This window comes from Conger conger, chromosome 7 (assembly GCF_963514075.1).
Source record: "Conger conger chromosome 7, fConCon1.1, whole genome shotgun sequence".
Taxonomy (NCBI): Eukaryota; Metazoa; Chordata; class Actinopteri; order Anguilliformes; family Congridae; genus Conger; species Conger conger.
Genome location: NC_083766.1, coordinates 33,398,360 through 33,412,573, shown reverse-complemented (window position 1 = coordinate 33,412,573; position 14,214 = coordinate 33,398,360). Strand labels below are relative to the sequence as shown.

At 44.9% G+C, this 14,214-nt stretch overlaps 1 protein-coding gene across 4 annotated transcripts in view; it reads left to right on the top strand.

Annotated features, from left to right (window-relative positions):
* dyrk1aa (dual-specificity tyrosine-(Y)-phosphorylation regulated kinase 1A, a) overlaps positions 1-12,234 on the top strand; it is a 36,761-nt gene extending 24,527 nt beyond the window's left edge. For 3 of the 4 annotated variants that reach the window (XM_061248865.1, XM_061248863.1, XM_061248866.1), the window contains 10 exons: positions 3,760-3,956; positions 4,511-4,630; positions 6,205-6,393; positions 7,895-8,042; positions 8,532-8,818; positions 9,347-9,493; positions 9,883-10,023; positions 10,741-11,044; positions 11,128-11,252; positions 11,522-12,234. In XM_061248865.1, the coding sequence (XP_061104849.1) occupies positions 3,837-3,956; positions 4,511-4,630; positions 6,205-6,393; positions 7,895-8,042; positions 8,532-8,818; positions 9,347-9,493; positions 9,883-10,023; positions 10,741-11,044; positions 11,128-11,252; positions 11,522-12,145 (2,205 nt within the window). In that variant the 5' untranslated portion in view covers positions 3,760-3,836 and the 3' untranslated portion in view covers positions 12,146-12,234. The remainder of the gene's footprint in view (positions 1-3,759; positions 3,957-4,510; positions 4,631-6,204; positions 6,394-7,894; positions 8,043-8,531; positions 8,819-9,346; positions 9,494-9,882; positions 10,024-10,740; positions 11,045-11,127; positions 11,253-11,521) is intronic. The other variant, XM_061248864.1, reaches the window with a different exon arrangement.
* The last annotated feature ends 1,980 nt before the right edge of the window (positions 12,235-14,214 follow it).

Sequence of the window (14,214 nt, the reverse complement as noted above, 5' to 3'; positions counted from 1 at the left end):
TAAGCAAGCAGCACTCTGCTGGGTTAACAGTCATATCTGGAGCAGACAAGTGAGGGACGATCGCTGTTTGCAGTGACTTCTACATTTTGAGTGGTTAAAATTCTCAGTTGGTAATCATTCGCAGTATTTAGGTCTTGACCAAAAGAAGCTGAAGGCAGTTTCTCCATTTTTATATATGTACGACCAATAGGGAAATGTGCTTTGTGTAACACTGAAGAAATTAATTGCATTGTTTGACAGATTTTCTAATTTAACAGAACTTTTTCACCTCTTGTTGGTTATGCAGTGACGTTTTTAAGTGTCTACAATGTTTTGCATATATTCAGAAGCACCATGTTTGCATGCTGGTTAACTGTCCGCCCAAGTGAAAAAAATCTTTTTGATGTTTGAGGTTCAGCTATTTTCGCCTACATCTATATATTTATTTGTTGATTGGTTGGTGAATGAACTACTAATTACACTTGCCCTACGATTGCTCTACAATGTTCCAGCACTTTTCGAAGAACTTTTGGCTGTATGAATTCTACGCATTTTCAAATGAACAGTCTTTGCCTACCCAAAATATCATTGCATAGCCATAATGCCTATTCAGTCTATTTAATCTGCTTTTAAGTTTTGATGAGACATTTTCCCATCTTCCATTCTGAATATATTTTGTTAATGCTTGGTGCTTAAAGTTTCATGACTGCGGCTCTGTGGTTTTTTCCTGAAAGGTAATTGCACTGGCAGGGATTAGGTATTTTTAATCTGAAGCGATGCGAGGGAAGATGACGTTACAGGGATTTTGGAGGAAGATGATGTCCAAATGCTGCCTGCGTAAGCGTCAGCAGCAGAAGCACGGGACATTCCTCAGAAGTCTCTCCCTCTCCCTCTTCCTCTCTCACTCTCACTCACTCCATCTCTCTCTGCCTCTGCCTCTCTATCTCTCTGCCTCTGCCTCTCTCTCCATCTCTCACTCTTTCTCACTATCTCTCTCTCCCTCTGCCTCTCTCCCTCTTTCTCTCCCCCCCTCGCTCTCCCCCTCTCTCTCCCTCCCTCTCTCCCTCCCTCTCTCTCTCTCTCTCTCTCTCTCTCTCTCTCTCTCTCTCTCTCTCTCTCCTCTCTCTCTCTCTCTCTCTCTCTCTTGCTCTCGCTCTTGCTCTCTCTCCCTCTCTCTACCCCTCTCCCCCTCTCCCTCTCTCTCTGTACCTGCTGTTGCTGGAGTGTGAGTGAGGCCTCTTTGGGGATGAACTCTGTACGGTGACGCAGCACTTTGCCAGCCCTCGGCGCTGCGAGGTAGAGGGAAGGGATGGTGGGAGGGGCCAGGGAGGGCATGGGGGCGGGCTGAAGCCAGCGTTTGGCTCTAGAGCGGTGATGTCGCTGCCCAGACAGACGTCTCACAGGCTGCGCTCTCCCCTCCGCTCGCTCAAACTTGAAATTCCCAAGCACCCTTTAATTCAAACTTTCTGCACATTAAGCCTATTTGCATTACTGCTATTTTCAATGGAATTTTTCAGCATAAATTCTACAGTTGTACCATATGTATTCATACTGCTGCATTTTCAGACCCGCCTCCATTAGGCCATAGGAAGTTATTTTTCCTCTCTGTATTTATTGTTCCTTAATGAAATGTGACTCTGGTGTATGACGCTTGTTACTTGCTCACGTCAGCAGCCTGTCAGAAAGGCAGCTGAAAGCCGTCTGTGACGGGAGCGTGACTGTGATGTGCATGCTGTCCTTTCGGCTGAAACCCGAGACCCAGGGCACGGTGTTGGGCTGCGACAAGTCGTGCCGTCGGCTGCATGACATTGTGACATCACTGGGAGCAGCTGTTTGTGATCTGATGTCATCCCGCTTGACCGCTGGCAAATGTCAAGAGTGGCAGCTTCTGCCGGTGGAATTGAGCAGAGAGTTGTGTTTCCATTAACCCTGGTCATGGGTGATATTTATCATTGCTTGGTTCCAGTGTCACTACCTAGGCTATTAACAAAAGGTATGATGTTCATATTGGAAAAAGTCTTGTTATTTTTATTTTTATTTTTTAATTCATGCAATGAATAGGAATTAAATCCTCTTCCTAGATATCCCATGTTTAAGTATCTTTGCTATACATTTAAAGTGCATATTTTTGTAACTAAAAGTTACGCATTCTTTACCAACTGCTTACACCTGTTGATGTCAGGAATTTAGTCCTACATTTGTCTGATGGCTATGATAAAAGCTAACAATCGTTCATGTCTGGTAAATTATCTGTCAATGGCCTAACGATCATGTGTTAAGCATGTTTACGTTTAAATGGGCCACCTTTTCTGCAAAGGAAGATTTTTTTTTTTTGTTGTTGCAGAATTTTAACTTTGCATTCTTTTGGCACTGTGTATATAAAGTTCCTATCCTGTTGCAATCTGTTTATCCCTCTTATTGTTCATTAAAGTCTGTGGGAAGTGAATATGCCATCCTGCCAGTGTAATGTAGTGTGGTGCGATCTTCTCATAGTGCGAGAGGTATTTAATTTCTCTGGGTCTTTTTATTTCCTTCATATTTTCCATCATAGATTCATATCAGGAGATGTGCCAGGAGAGCGTGTGCTGCCTTTTCTTTTACAGCTTCCTCCTCTGCTCTGTTTACTCACTGCTGGACAGCTTCCTGTTGGGCCCTGTCCACCTTTCTAGTGCCTAGGAACCTGTTGCTCAAGTTCAGTTACCTTGTTTATCCTCAGTTTTCAAAAGGTGTAATGAAAAAGCTGCTAAATCAAGCATGACATTTTTTTTAAATGAATGCTGACATGGGGCGTTGTTATGTTGCATTGTAACTCAGGACATGAGTGATCCCACTCCAGGAAAAGAACCCCACTCTGACCCAAGAGTCTTACCTGGGGCTTTGCCTATTGACTTTTGGCCAACCTGGATCCCATTAAGTCTAGCTATAGACCACGACTGATGTCCAGAACACTGTAGTGCATTGGTTTCTGTATGACTAGATGGGGTTTGTGACGTTTCAGAAAGCTCCTGAGCTGCAGCTGAGACCTGATGAACTTGGCAGTGAACAGTTGTGACATGGGCTGAAATGAAAGATTTAAACCATTTCTGCATGGACCATTGGAGTTACACCATTTCTCTTACAAGTCTTCATAAAAACGAGGCCAGCGTAAATGGAGTCAGACTATGCTGTTGAGAATATTCATTCCAGGAGGGGATGCTTTATGTGTAGGATGTTTTGTTTGTTTTTTTGTTTGTTTTTTTTTTACACCGAATGATGTGGACAAAGTATCAGTCCGTGAACTTTACTTTCTTCCCCTCCACACTGTCAGTCCCTTTCCGATTCCCTTTACGTGAGGCTGAATGGACACTTATAAAGTGATGATCACATCCTTACAGGAAAGCCGCAGTCGGCATGCCCAATGCGGCCTGTGATGACTGGAGGCTGCGTTAAGCTGTGTTTCTACGGCCGGCCACACCACCCTGTGTGTTCAGCAGTCTTAGTGGGCAGTTCTCAGTGGCATTGATTTCCTTTATTTGCTTTATTATCATCATGAAAAGTATTCATAATGTCTGTATTCCTATGTGCCATGGTTTATTATCGGTCAAATGAAGAGTAGGGCTTCTAGCAGGTTGCCCGTTTGGTTCTCCGGCAGGGGCACTGCAACAGTCTCAGGCCCTTAACCTGCATTGCTTCAGTAGGCACACCGCTGTGGGAAGGGGCAGTGGGCAAACCACGAGGCGGCCGTGCGCGCGTTCATCACTGTGAGCCAGCGACTGACCCCTCTTTCCCCGTCCGTTCCAGGAGGAGAGACTTCAGCATGCAAACCTTCATCCGTCCGGCTCGCACCCTCGTTTTCTTTCCATGCCGCTGGGCTACAGATGGCCACTCAGATGCCCCATTCGCTCCAGCAGTACAGTGACCGTCACCAGCAGAGTACGGACCAGTCCGTCACCGTGCTGCCCTACAGCGAACAGACGCAGCAGCCCGTCGCCAACCAGGTACGCAGCGTCCGTGCACCGTTTCGGCCTCTCGGGCCGGCCCGCTTTCCACACCGCTTATGTCCCCACTTCTCCAAGTGCGTCTTGATGGTCCTTTCGGGTGGCGTGTGCTCACTGCACGCAAATCACGGCAAGCTTGGCCCAGGCCCTCTCCTCCTCTGTACTTTCCGCACTCCATTCCGTTGTAGTGGACGGTCGCAGCCATTACCAAAATAATCTGTAATGTAGATGGAAAAAAAACCCATAGATTTTTTTCTCATGCTGAGGTTCTATCAGTCCTTGTTCTTGCATTAACATAGTTACCTATGTTTATATTTATTTTATTTATTTATTTACCAAAGCACGGTTTGTTTTTTGGTTTACAGTAGTTGTAGCCCCTGTAGTTGTGCCCTTTTTTTTTTCATCTTGCATCATTTTACAACGCATTAGAGTTGACAAGCCTTGTAACACTTCCACCACCTGACACACAAGCGAAGCGAATGTGAGAATGTCAGAATGGCAGTGCAGTGTACTCTGAGCTGTGCTAAATGTCAGACTCTCTGTGTCTGTTTAAGGTGACCCCTGATGTTGTCATGTTACAGAGGCGCATGCCCCAATGCTTTCGTGACTCAGCCTCCGCTCCCTTGAGGAAGCTCTCCATTGACCTGATCAAAACCTACAAACACATCAATGAGGTAAGAGACTCCGTGCTTCAGTGCCCCGGCACTCCGCAGGTTTGTGTCGTCTCACGCCCGTGCTCGCTGTGAACGCGTGAGCACAACTACGTGCGTTCAGAATACAAAAAGGGCCCGCTCATCTTCTCTCTCTAATGAAATATGCTGTTTCCGAGCAATACGTTTTTCCTAACAACACGTTAACAGTGGCCAGAAATCTCACGTAAAACCTTCAAGAAGATTCTAATTTTAAAGGCCTCATTGAGAAGTTAAAAAGTCAATTTCCTTAAATACAAACATTTCTTTAAAAAAACCTCTTTTTTTTTTTTAAACAAACCTAAAATAGTCTTTGGTTTCAAGGTGATATTTGTGCCTGGAACGTTCCGTGATCTCTTGGGTGATAACGCAGACTAAAAGAAACAGTCAGAATTAGCTTTTCTCCTCCTTTCTTTGTCTCCTTTCATTACTGAACTGCTTGCACATACAGCCAGATCATGGGTGGCAGTCTTGAGTGCCAAACCAATCAGCTTGCGTGCTTTACTTCAAATAAACCAATGAAATTTAAATATTTGGATCGGGCGCATTCCATATACCCGTAGCAGACCGATTAGAATGACCATTTTATTCAGTAGCATTCCTAGTATACCCAAACAACGGCCTTTTTTATCTTGCTGATCAGCATGGCACATCGTTTAGTTCCCCACGTCCGTAATCTAATCTTTTGACTTGTGGGTGCCATCCTGAAAATTTGTATATATTTTGTGCACTGATGATACTGGTTTTATTATGGTTTCATGAGAAAATAACGCGAGACGCATTGTCATTGTGTTTGTTCAGAGAATGTATATGAGCAAGCACGCCCTGCTACCCCTGTAATGAATGCAGTGCTTTTGTTGAAGAGGTCACCTCACTGAGTTCTGCCATTGCTCTGAATGGGGGAGCACAGCCAATTTAGAGCTTTTGTGCAAGTGTATGGAGACTCTTCATCAGTTTACTTGGTCGTTGGTGTCCTTGCTGATCCCTCTTACTGGTCATGCCATTGAAGCATTTTGCTGCACATCAGTACATGGACTGAAAAGTTTTTTTCTTTCTTTTTTTTCTCCCTCAAGTCAAGCGTTTGCTTCACTTTGTTTACCCACAGCCTCTGAATGGAAAAACTGAAGTCTAAACTGAAAAACCAAAAACACTGTTGCTTTTCATTTTGATTGGTGTGAATTCCCATGCAGATAATTCCTTATTGGGGTCAGTCCATTTTCCCCATTTCGTTTTTTTTTTTACTTGGGGAACCAGGCATTTTGTGTGAATGTGTGGTGCTGTCGGTTGGAAATGGCAGCAGTGGTAAGATAAATGGAGCAAGGCTGAAAGTTTGTTAATTAATATAAAGCTGAAAAACCTTATTGGACAGAAACAGAAAAATTGAGGAATGGTTCAGCTTTACTATACGTTACCAAATATATAGGGATGTATCTTTGTGTATGTGTGAATGTACTTATGTCATTACCTCACTGTAAGAGGAATCGAGGTTGTCCGTCTTTGTCAGATCAGGCTAATGGACCTCCTTTATATTGAGGCACATGTTTGTTTTTGTTCAACAGGTATACTATGCAAAAAAGAAACGAAGACACCAACAGGGCCAAGGCGATGACTCTAGCCACAAGAAAGAGAGGAAGGTGTATAACGATGGCTATGACGATGACAACTACGACTACATTGTTAAAAATGGGGAGAAGTGGATGGACCGCTATGAAATCGATTCCTTAATAGGCAAAGGGTCATTCGGACAGGTGATGCTACCTTTTATTACATACCGTTTAATACAAACTGATGTTTTTATACAACTGTAGCAATATTTTGTTTCCTTCAGTAGTTTTGATGAAAATAGTCAACACATTCAGTCATTTTAGATTGCGAACCTTCATGTATCACCAAGATAAACGTATCTCATAATTATGGTTGTGTTTATAAAACTACAGTAGAACCTCACATCCAAAGCTTGAAAACCGAAAAGTCTGGTCAACCGAACAGCCTATTGAATTGGAAGTGCAACATTAATTAAAAAATGATTGCAAAATGCAAACATGGAACACAAACTAAAAATGTGAAATTAAAAAAAGAATTACACGGCTGTTCCTAAAAATTACCCTGCAAGGAAAGTATCGCTTTTGACTTTGAAAAGGACCAGGGCAAATTGTGCTGTTGGATGGACGCCAACGGAGTTGAATAATTTCACATATCGTATGATTTTCGCTTATCATTGGTGTTCATCCAATTTTACCATAGGGATTTGTCTGATTTGACTACTTCACAAGTTGTAAGCCAATTTTTGGTTATTTAATGCTAGTTATGTGACCGTTAGCCTACTTTTAAATGCCATTGAGGTTATTGGTTTATTGTGACTCAAAACAAACGGAACTAAAATATTTAAATTGATTAAATTTATTTATTTCAACGTCACTTCATTTCCGAAAATATGAGCTTTCTGAACGATTCCCGGTGTGTTCGTGTGAGCAAGTGAGCATGGTGTCGGTCATTATATGTTTGTGTTGGTTGGCGAAAGTAGCAACTTTTAAACCTCAATCTCAATGCCATTTCTGTCTGTTACAATGGCAATGGTCTCGCAAATTGATGTTGGTATAGATACGTTGTGCGATTCCTGTGTTATGGATACCCCTAAAAAATTTCATAAATAATTAAGACTCTTTTTGTGCTAAAAGAGCTCAATTTCAATCCAACAGATCCCAACACAAGACCACAATTCAGAAATATGTGCTTTTTCTAATTTCACGACACTACACTTTATGAAATCGTAATTAGACCTCAAAATGCAAAATAGATTTAACATGGGGAGACACTAACTGGCTGATCTAAAGTTCTAAATGAACATGAGACCTTTATGTTCTGCCAAGTTCAAAATTCAAAAACGGATACAAAATAAATTATATTACATACATTATAACATTTAGAATCAAAGTGAATTGTGGGCGACACTATCATTGAATGACTGAATACACAATAGTTAGTTATGACTTTGTTTAATTGGTAAATATTGAAAGATTTAGTTTTAATGGAATAATGAAGGGGTAATTACCTGATTTCAAGATTTCAAGTGAGCTGAAACTGATGCAAGTTTATTATTTCTTGGATGACTCTTCGGTGGTAATAAAGTTGCCTTTCTTGCTCTCTCTCTCCCTCTCCGTGTGTACTGTACATGCGTATGTTTGTGTATGTGCATGTGTGCATGAACCGGCTGACTTCACCGTGACCTTTCTTTACATCTTCCCGCAGGTTGTAAAAGCATACGACCGCGTCGAGCAGGAGTGGGTGGCAATTAAGATCATCAAGAACAAGAAGGCTTTTCTAAATCAAGCCCAGATTGAAGTGCGGCTTCTCGAGCTCATGAACAAACATGACACGGAGATGAAGTACTACATAGGTAATGATGAACCTGCACTGCCTCTCTCTGGTTCTCCTCCTTTTACTCCTGTTACAGGCTCTGTGATGGCAAAGGGGAAATCAATTCAGTCTCTAAATTAATTTACTAACTTACTAACACTTTCTCCAGATTTAATGGTTATGGCTAATGGTCTGGCCATTGTGAAAGTCACTGTACATTGAATATGTATTGAATAGTTTCCTCTTTATGTAGTCTGTTCTGCAATAGCCTTTATCTTCAAATCTTTAAAACAGAATTCTCAAGAAGGCAAAAATTGGCTTCTTGTGTCTTTCATATGCCAACAGAGCATTATAGTTTATTCACTTGGGGTTTGAACCAACTTTATTAGTTGTTGAATTATGAGGTACATGAGAATGCATGCGTGTTGTAAAAATCAGAATGGCTAAAATAGAGGCCTTTTCTTTAAATTGAGAGGGAATTTTTTTATTTATTAAATTTTCCCCCTAATTTTCTCACTTTTTCCTGCAGTTCACTTGAAGCGTCACTTCATGTTCCGGAACCACCTCTGCCTAGTTTTTGAGATGCTGTCGTACAACCTGTACGACCTGCTGCGGAATACCAACTTCCGAGGCGTGTCGCTGAACTTGACCCGCAAGTTCGCCCAGCAGATGTGCACGGCGCTGCTGTTCCTGGCCACGCCCGAGCTCAGCATCATCCACTGTGACCTGAAGCCAGAGAACATCCTCCTGTGCAACCCCAAGAGAAGCGCCATCAAGATCGTCGACTTCGGGAGCTCCTGCCAACTGGGGCAAAGGGTGTGTGTGCTGCGGCCTTCACGGCGGCCGTGCTCGACTCCGCCCTCCAGGATATTATTACTATTTACAGTTTATTTGATAATTATAGAGCACAATATATTGATATACACTTGTGTGTGAATGAATGTAACATTAAGCATTTTTGGAAACGTTGAGATTACAAAATGTGACTAAGTGTCCAGACTAACCTTCTGTTTGGAAAACCCTCACCTCATTGCTGTTTATTTTGCCACCTGCATGCTAAGTGCCTGCCTACCTGGACCAAGCGGGCGAATCAGTGTTTACAACTCTCAAATTTATCACCTGCTAGGATAATGTTAATGCCCGACGCTAGCACCTGGCGCCTTTTTGAACTTTTTTTAAGCCTATGTTTTTAGTAAGGCACAACAGGAGCTTGTACAAGTGTACGTGTACCCCGTCAGCAATATGGCCCTTGAATCCCAAAAATAAAAATGCCGCTTCACAACTTGGGACTTCTGTAAAAGACGATACACGTTGTTATATCTAACACCGTGCCTTCTCTCTCAGATATACCAGTACATTCAGAGTCGCTTCTACCGCTCCCCTGAAGTGCTGCTGGGAATGCCTTATGACCTGGCCATAGACATGTGGTCCCTGGGCTGCATTCTGGTGGAGATGCACACTGGAGAGCCTCTCTTCAGCGGAGCCAACGAGGTAACGTGCTTCAGTTCACACATTAGCTTATGTACAGCTGGCGAAATGCAGGCTCTTCGCAAGATGATGTTCGATGGCACTGCTGCTTGGGAAACCCGTCGTGGGTGTTGCTGTTCATGTGCTGGTTCTGTACATTGTGGAATGGGATCGCCAAGCTAGAACAGTAGAGGGTGCTGTAGTTCAAAGAAATGCTGTGCTGTTACTGTAAAACCTTTTTTTACTACGTTTCATTTTCATTTAGGAGTGTATTTACTTAAAATGTTTAATTAATTTAATTTTGTGCCCTTTACTTTCATTCCCAAAGCCTGTATGGCCTTGTGTTAAACAAACAGTCTGTAGAACAGTATAATGAGCATTCGTATTCATGGTGTTTGTTCATTCTCTGCCAGGTGGATCAGATGAATAAAATAGTTGAAGTGCTTGGTATCCCTCCCAGTCACATACTGGATCAGGCGCCCAAAGCCAGGAAGTTCTTTGAGAAAATGTCTGACAGCACGTGGAGTGCAAAGAAGACCAAAGATGGCAAAAGGGTAGGTATAATGGCACTTTGTGTGTATCATCGAAAGAGGCAGGGAGGGAGGAAGTGCTTGCTTGTGTGTGGGGAGTGGTTTCCCTATATATCGCTCACTTTTGGTCTAATCTTTATTGCGTCATGGAAAGAAATGGAAACCAAAGTTGCTGCTTGCTTTGCCCGTAGCCATAAGTGATGCAATCTTTGATGGACCCGCTTCTCGCTTTCATCCAACCGCAAATGTTGTCCTTTTTTCCGTAAAAAGCGGTCATCTTCTTTCTTTATAGGCCACTCTTTAGCAACATCCACTCACTTTTCAAATTTGTATGTAGTTTAACATTTTTCTCAATTAATAGTGTTGCTCGTTTGTGGTTTGCTGTCGTCATTATGGATTAATGTTATAGGATACCTCTGATTCCATACTGTGTTCGGTTGACTTCTTGGTTTTCTTATTCTCTGAGGTTCTACTTTATGAAAGTTTTCCCACTTTTTTCAGTGTAGCTTGTTACCTTTGTCTTCTGTCTGAAGATTTTTTAAAACTGGTATAAAGGCGTTTGTCTTCTCGGCCATGGTGGGCATTACGTTTGGTTCGACCTCTTGGTTCCCTCTCCCTTTCTCTATCAGTTTGTCTCACTCGCACTCTCCCATTCACTCAATCACTCTTTCTCCCTCTCCCCCCCTCTCTCTTCCTCTCCCTCTCCCTCTTTCTCTCTCTCTCTCTCTCTCTCTCTCTCAGTATAAGCCTCCGGGCTCCCGGAAGCTCCACACCATCCTGGGGGTGGAGTCGGGCGGCCCCGGGGGGCGACGGGCGGGGGAATCGGGCCACGCCGTACCCGACTACTTGAAGTTCAAGGACCTCATCTTAAGAATGCTGGACTACGACCCCAAGGGCCGCATCCAGCCCTACTACGCCCTGCAGCACAGCTTCTTCAAGAAGACGGCCGACGAGGGGACCAACACGAGCAGCAGCGTGTCCACCAGCCCCGCGCTGGAGCAGTCGCAGTCTTCAGGAACCACGTCCAGCACGTCCTCCAGCTCAGGTAACCCCCGCTCCCCCCGCTCAGGCCCGGCCTCCGGCCTCCCGTTAGCACGCCCAGGCTAACGCCCGTGTCCGCCTCCGCAGGGGGTTCGTCCGGGACGAGCACCAGTGGCAGGGCGAGGTCCGACCCCACCCATCAGCACAGGCACAGCGGGGGGCACTTCAGTGCAGCGGTGCAGGCCATGGACTGCGAAAACGTCTGTCCACAGGTGAGCCCTCCTCATCTCTTGGCCCTATGTTTTGACACTTCTTACATTATTCGTCACGCAGCAGACTGCTATCTTGAGGGTTCCACAGATGGCCCCACACAGCTTTCAAACTTTAGCGTCTTGTCCACTTTGGTATGCTGCTGCACTGTGGAAAAATTTCTTCCCCGATATTTTTATCTCTGTGAACTCAATGAAACTTTATTTTAGTGATGTATGCCAGGAAAGCCATGGTGGTTTTTGTGAATGAGACCTCTGTCCCGTCGCGGCAGGTGAGACAGCCGTACCCCCCGCCTGTGGGCTGGGCGGGCAGCGACGGGCCTCAGCAGGTGACGGTGGAGACCCACCCAGTCCAGGAGACCACCTTCCACGTGCCTCCTCAGCAGCCCAAGGCCTTGCACCCCCTGGCCGGCAGCAACAGCTCCCACCACCACCATCACCACCACCACCACCATCACCACCACGGACAGGGCCTGCCCGCCCGGCCTCGCCCGCGCCTCTACAACTCCCCCACCAACAGCGCCTCCACGCAGGACTCCATGGAGGTGGTCCACGGCCACCTGTCCATGACCTCCCTGTCTTCCTCCGCCTCCTCGTCCTCCACATCTTCCTCCTCCACCGGGAACCAGGGCAACCAGGCCTACCAGAACCGCCCGGTCGCTGCCAACGCCTTGGACTTTGGCCAAAACGGCAGCATGAACATGGGATTGGGTGCCTTCTCGAATCCCCGCCAAGAGACTGGCATAGCAGGACATCCTACGTACCCTATTGCCACGAACACGGGGCCTGGTCACTATATAACGGAGGGCCACTTGGGCATGAGACAGGGGATCGACCGGGAGGAGTCTCCCATGGCCGGAGTGTGTGTTCAGCAGAGTTCTGTGGCTAGTTCGTGACTAAACTGAGAATGGGTTTTTTTTTCTGTGTGTATTTTTTAAGGTGGTGTTTTTAAAAAAAATTAAATAAAAGTGCATAGAGATCAAAAGCTGCTTAAATCAGAAGGGAGATTATCACTGAACCGCTACCACAGTGCAGAGCCCAGATTTTATCTCTCCTCCCCACCCTGCCCTTGTCTCCCTTTTTTTCTTTTCTTTTTTTCTCTCTCCTTTATTTGAATTGGTCATAGGCATGGTAGAACCACAGGTTGGGTATGTATAAAACACATACGGACAGACGTGCATCCATATTCACCATTTCACTTCCAATATTTCACCACAGTTGCTTTGGTGTTGCCGTCAGCCCGTGTGCTTTGAAAGTGACATCTGTGGGTGAGAGAAAAATTGTCAGAAATTGTTTGCTAGTGGTCACAGGTAAAGAATCGTTCTTTATTTTTACTGGTTTTAACCCATACAGTTTAACCCGTCAAAACGTCAGCGCACCATTCTGTCCCTGTTGTCTTTTGTGTTCTGTAATGACGCTTTTTTCCCTTTCTTAAACAAGTTGTTCTTTTCGTTGTGCAATTCCACAGAGCCGTGTGCTCGGAGAGCTGTAGAGTGAGGATAGGGGGAGGAGCACTGGCAGTTAAGGTTCCATCCTCCCGTTGGCCTCCACAAGGGGGCGCAAGAAGGGGGACCGGGGGTGTCACACTTGGGGAGTGGCGGTTCGGGTGTCTCTCTCTCGGGGAGCGGGGGTTTGGGTGTCTCTCTCTCTGGGAGCGGGGGTTTGGGTGTCTCTCTCTCGGGGAGCGGGGGTTTGGGTGTCTCTCTCTCGGGGAGCGGGGGTTTGGGTGTCTCTCTCGGGGAGTGGGGGTTTGGGTGTCTCTCTCTCTGGGAGTGGGGGTTTGGGTGTCTCTCTCTCTGGGAGTGGTGGTTTGGGTGTCTCTCTCTCTGGGAGCGGGGGTTTCGGTGTCTCTCTTGGAGAGAGGTGTCTCTCTCTCGGGGAGCGGGGGTTTGGGTGTCTCTCTCTCGGGGAGCGGGGGTTTGGGTGTCTCTCTCTCGGGGAGGGGAGTTTGGGCACTGTAGGTGAGGCGCAACAGATGCAGTCCTCCCCCGTGGGGGACCAGGGGCCCAGGACTGAGGACATGCACTGAGGATCAGCCAGCAGGTGGGCGCTGCCCAGACGCAGCGACAGTCTTTTCAGATTACCCTTTGGCCTTATGATTTCTTGGACTCTGAATGGGGGGAGGGGAGGGGGGGGAAAGAAGCTGGACATTATCATTACAATGAAAAAAAATAGCTTTCCTGTATTTTTGAATTCTAGAAGTCTCTTAATTCTTAACAAAAAATAGAAAAAAGTAGAAAAAAAGCTTATTTGAGAATGGTGATTTACGAGGCCTTTCTTTAACACAATGTTATGACCTGGGTGGCCCGTTGATTACAGGGTCTTGTAAGTTCACATGCGTGTCCTAAACATGACTTCCTAAAAATCCCCAAGGTCACAGAAGTAGTGTTTGCGAGATGGATGGAATTAGCTACGACTGTGTCCCTTCCTGCTTCTTACCACTTTTCTTTTTTGCTTTTTTTTCCTTCAGCATGTGGTTCATCCAACAAAGCTTCTGCACAAATGTCTTCTGTTCATCTTGAAAATGAAAACATGCAGAATTTTACGCGACTGCTTTTTTTTGCCTCAATTATGCTGTGAATTTTACAAGAATTTATTTTCCCTTTTGATAATTTATTGTACCAAAGCTGTTTTTTTATAGCACATAGATGTCTGTAACCAATAATGTAGCAGTTCTGCACTTTGACATAAGGTGTATCAAGACCTTTTTTAAATGTCAGTTTAAAAAAAAAATGGCTGTATCTATTGCTTTAGCAAAACTGGAACTGTTGTTGAACTCAGTACATTAACTTAGCTGTATCCTGGACAGAATCGGTTGTTTTTCTTTTTTTGTTTTTGTTTTGTTTTGGTTTTTTTTTCCTTCCAAAAAAAGAAAAGAAAAAAAGAATCATTTGTAGAAATGTATTTTTTGTTGTTGAGGACTCGTGGGACGATAGATGCAGATACTGGTTGTTACTCTGCAGGT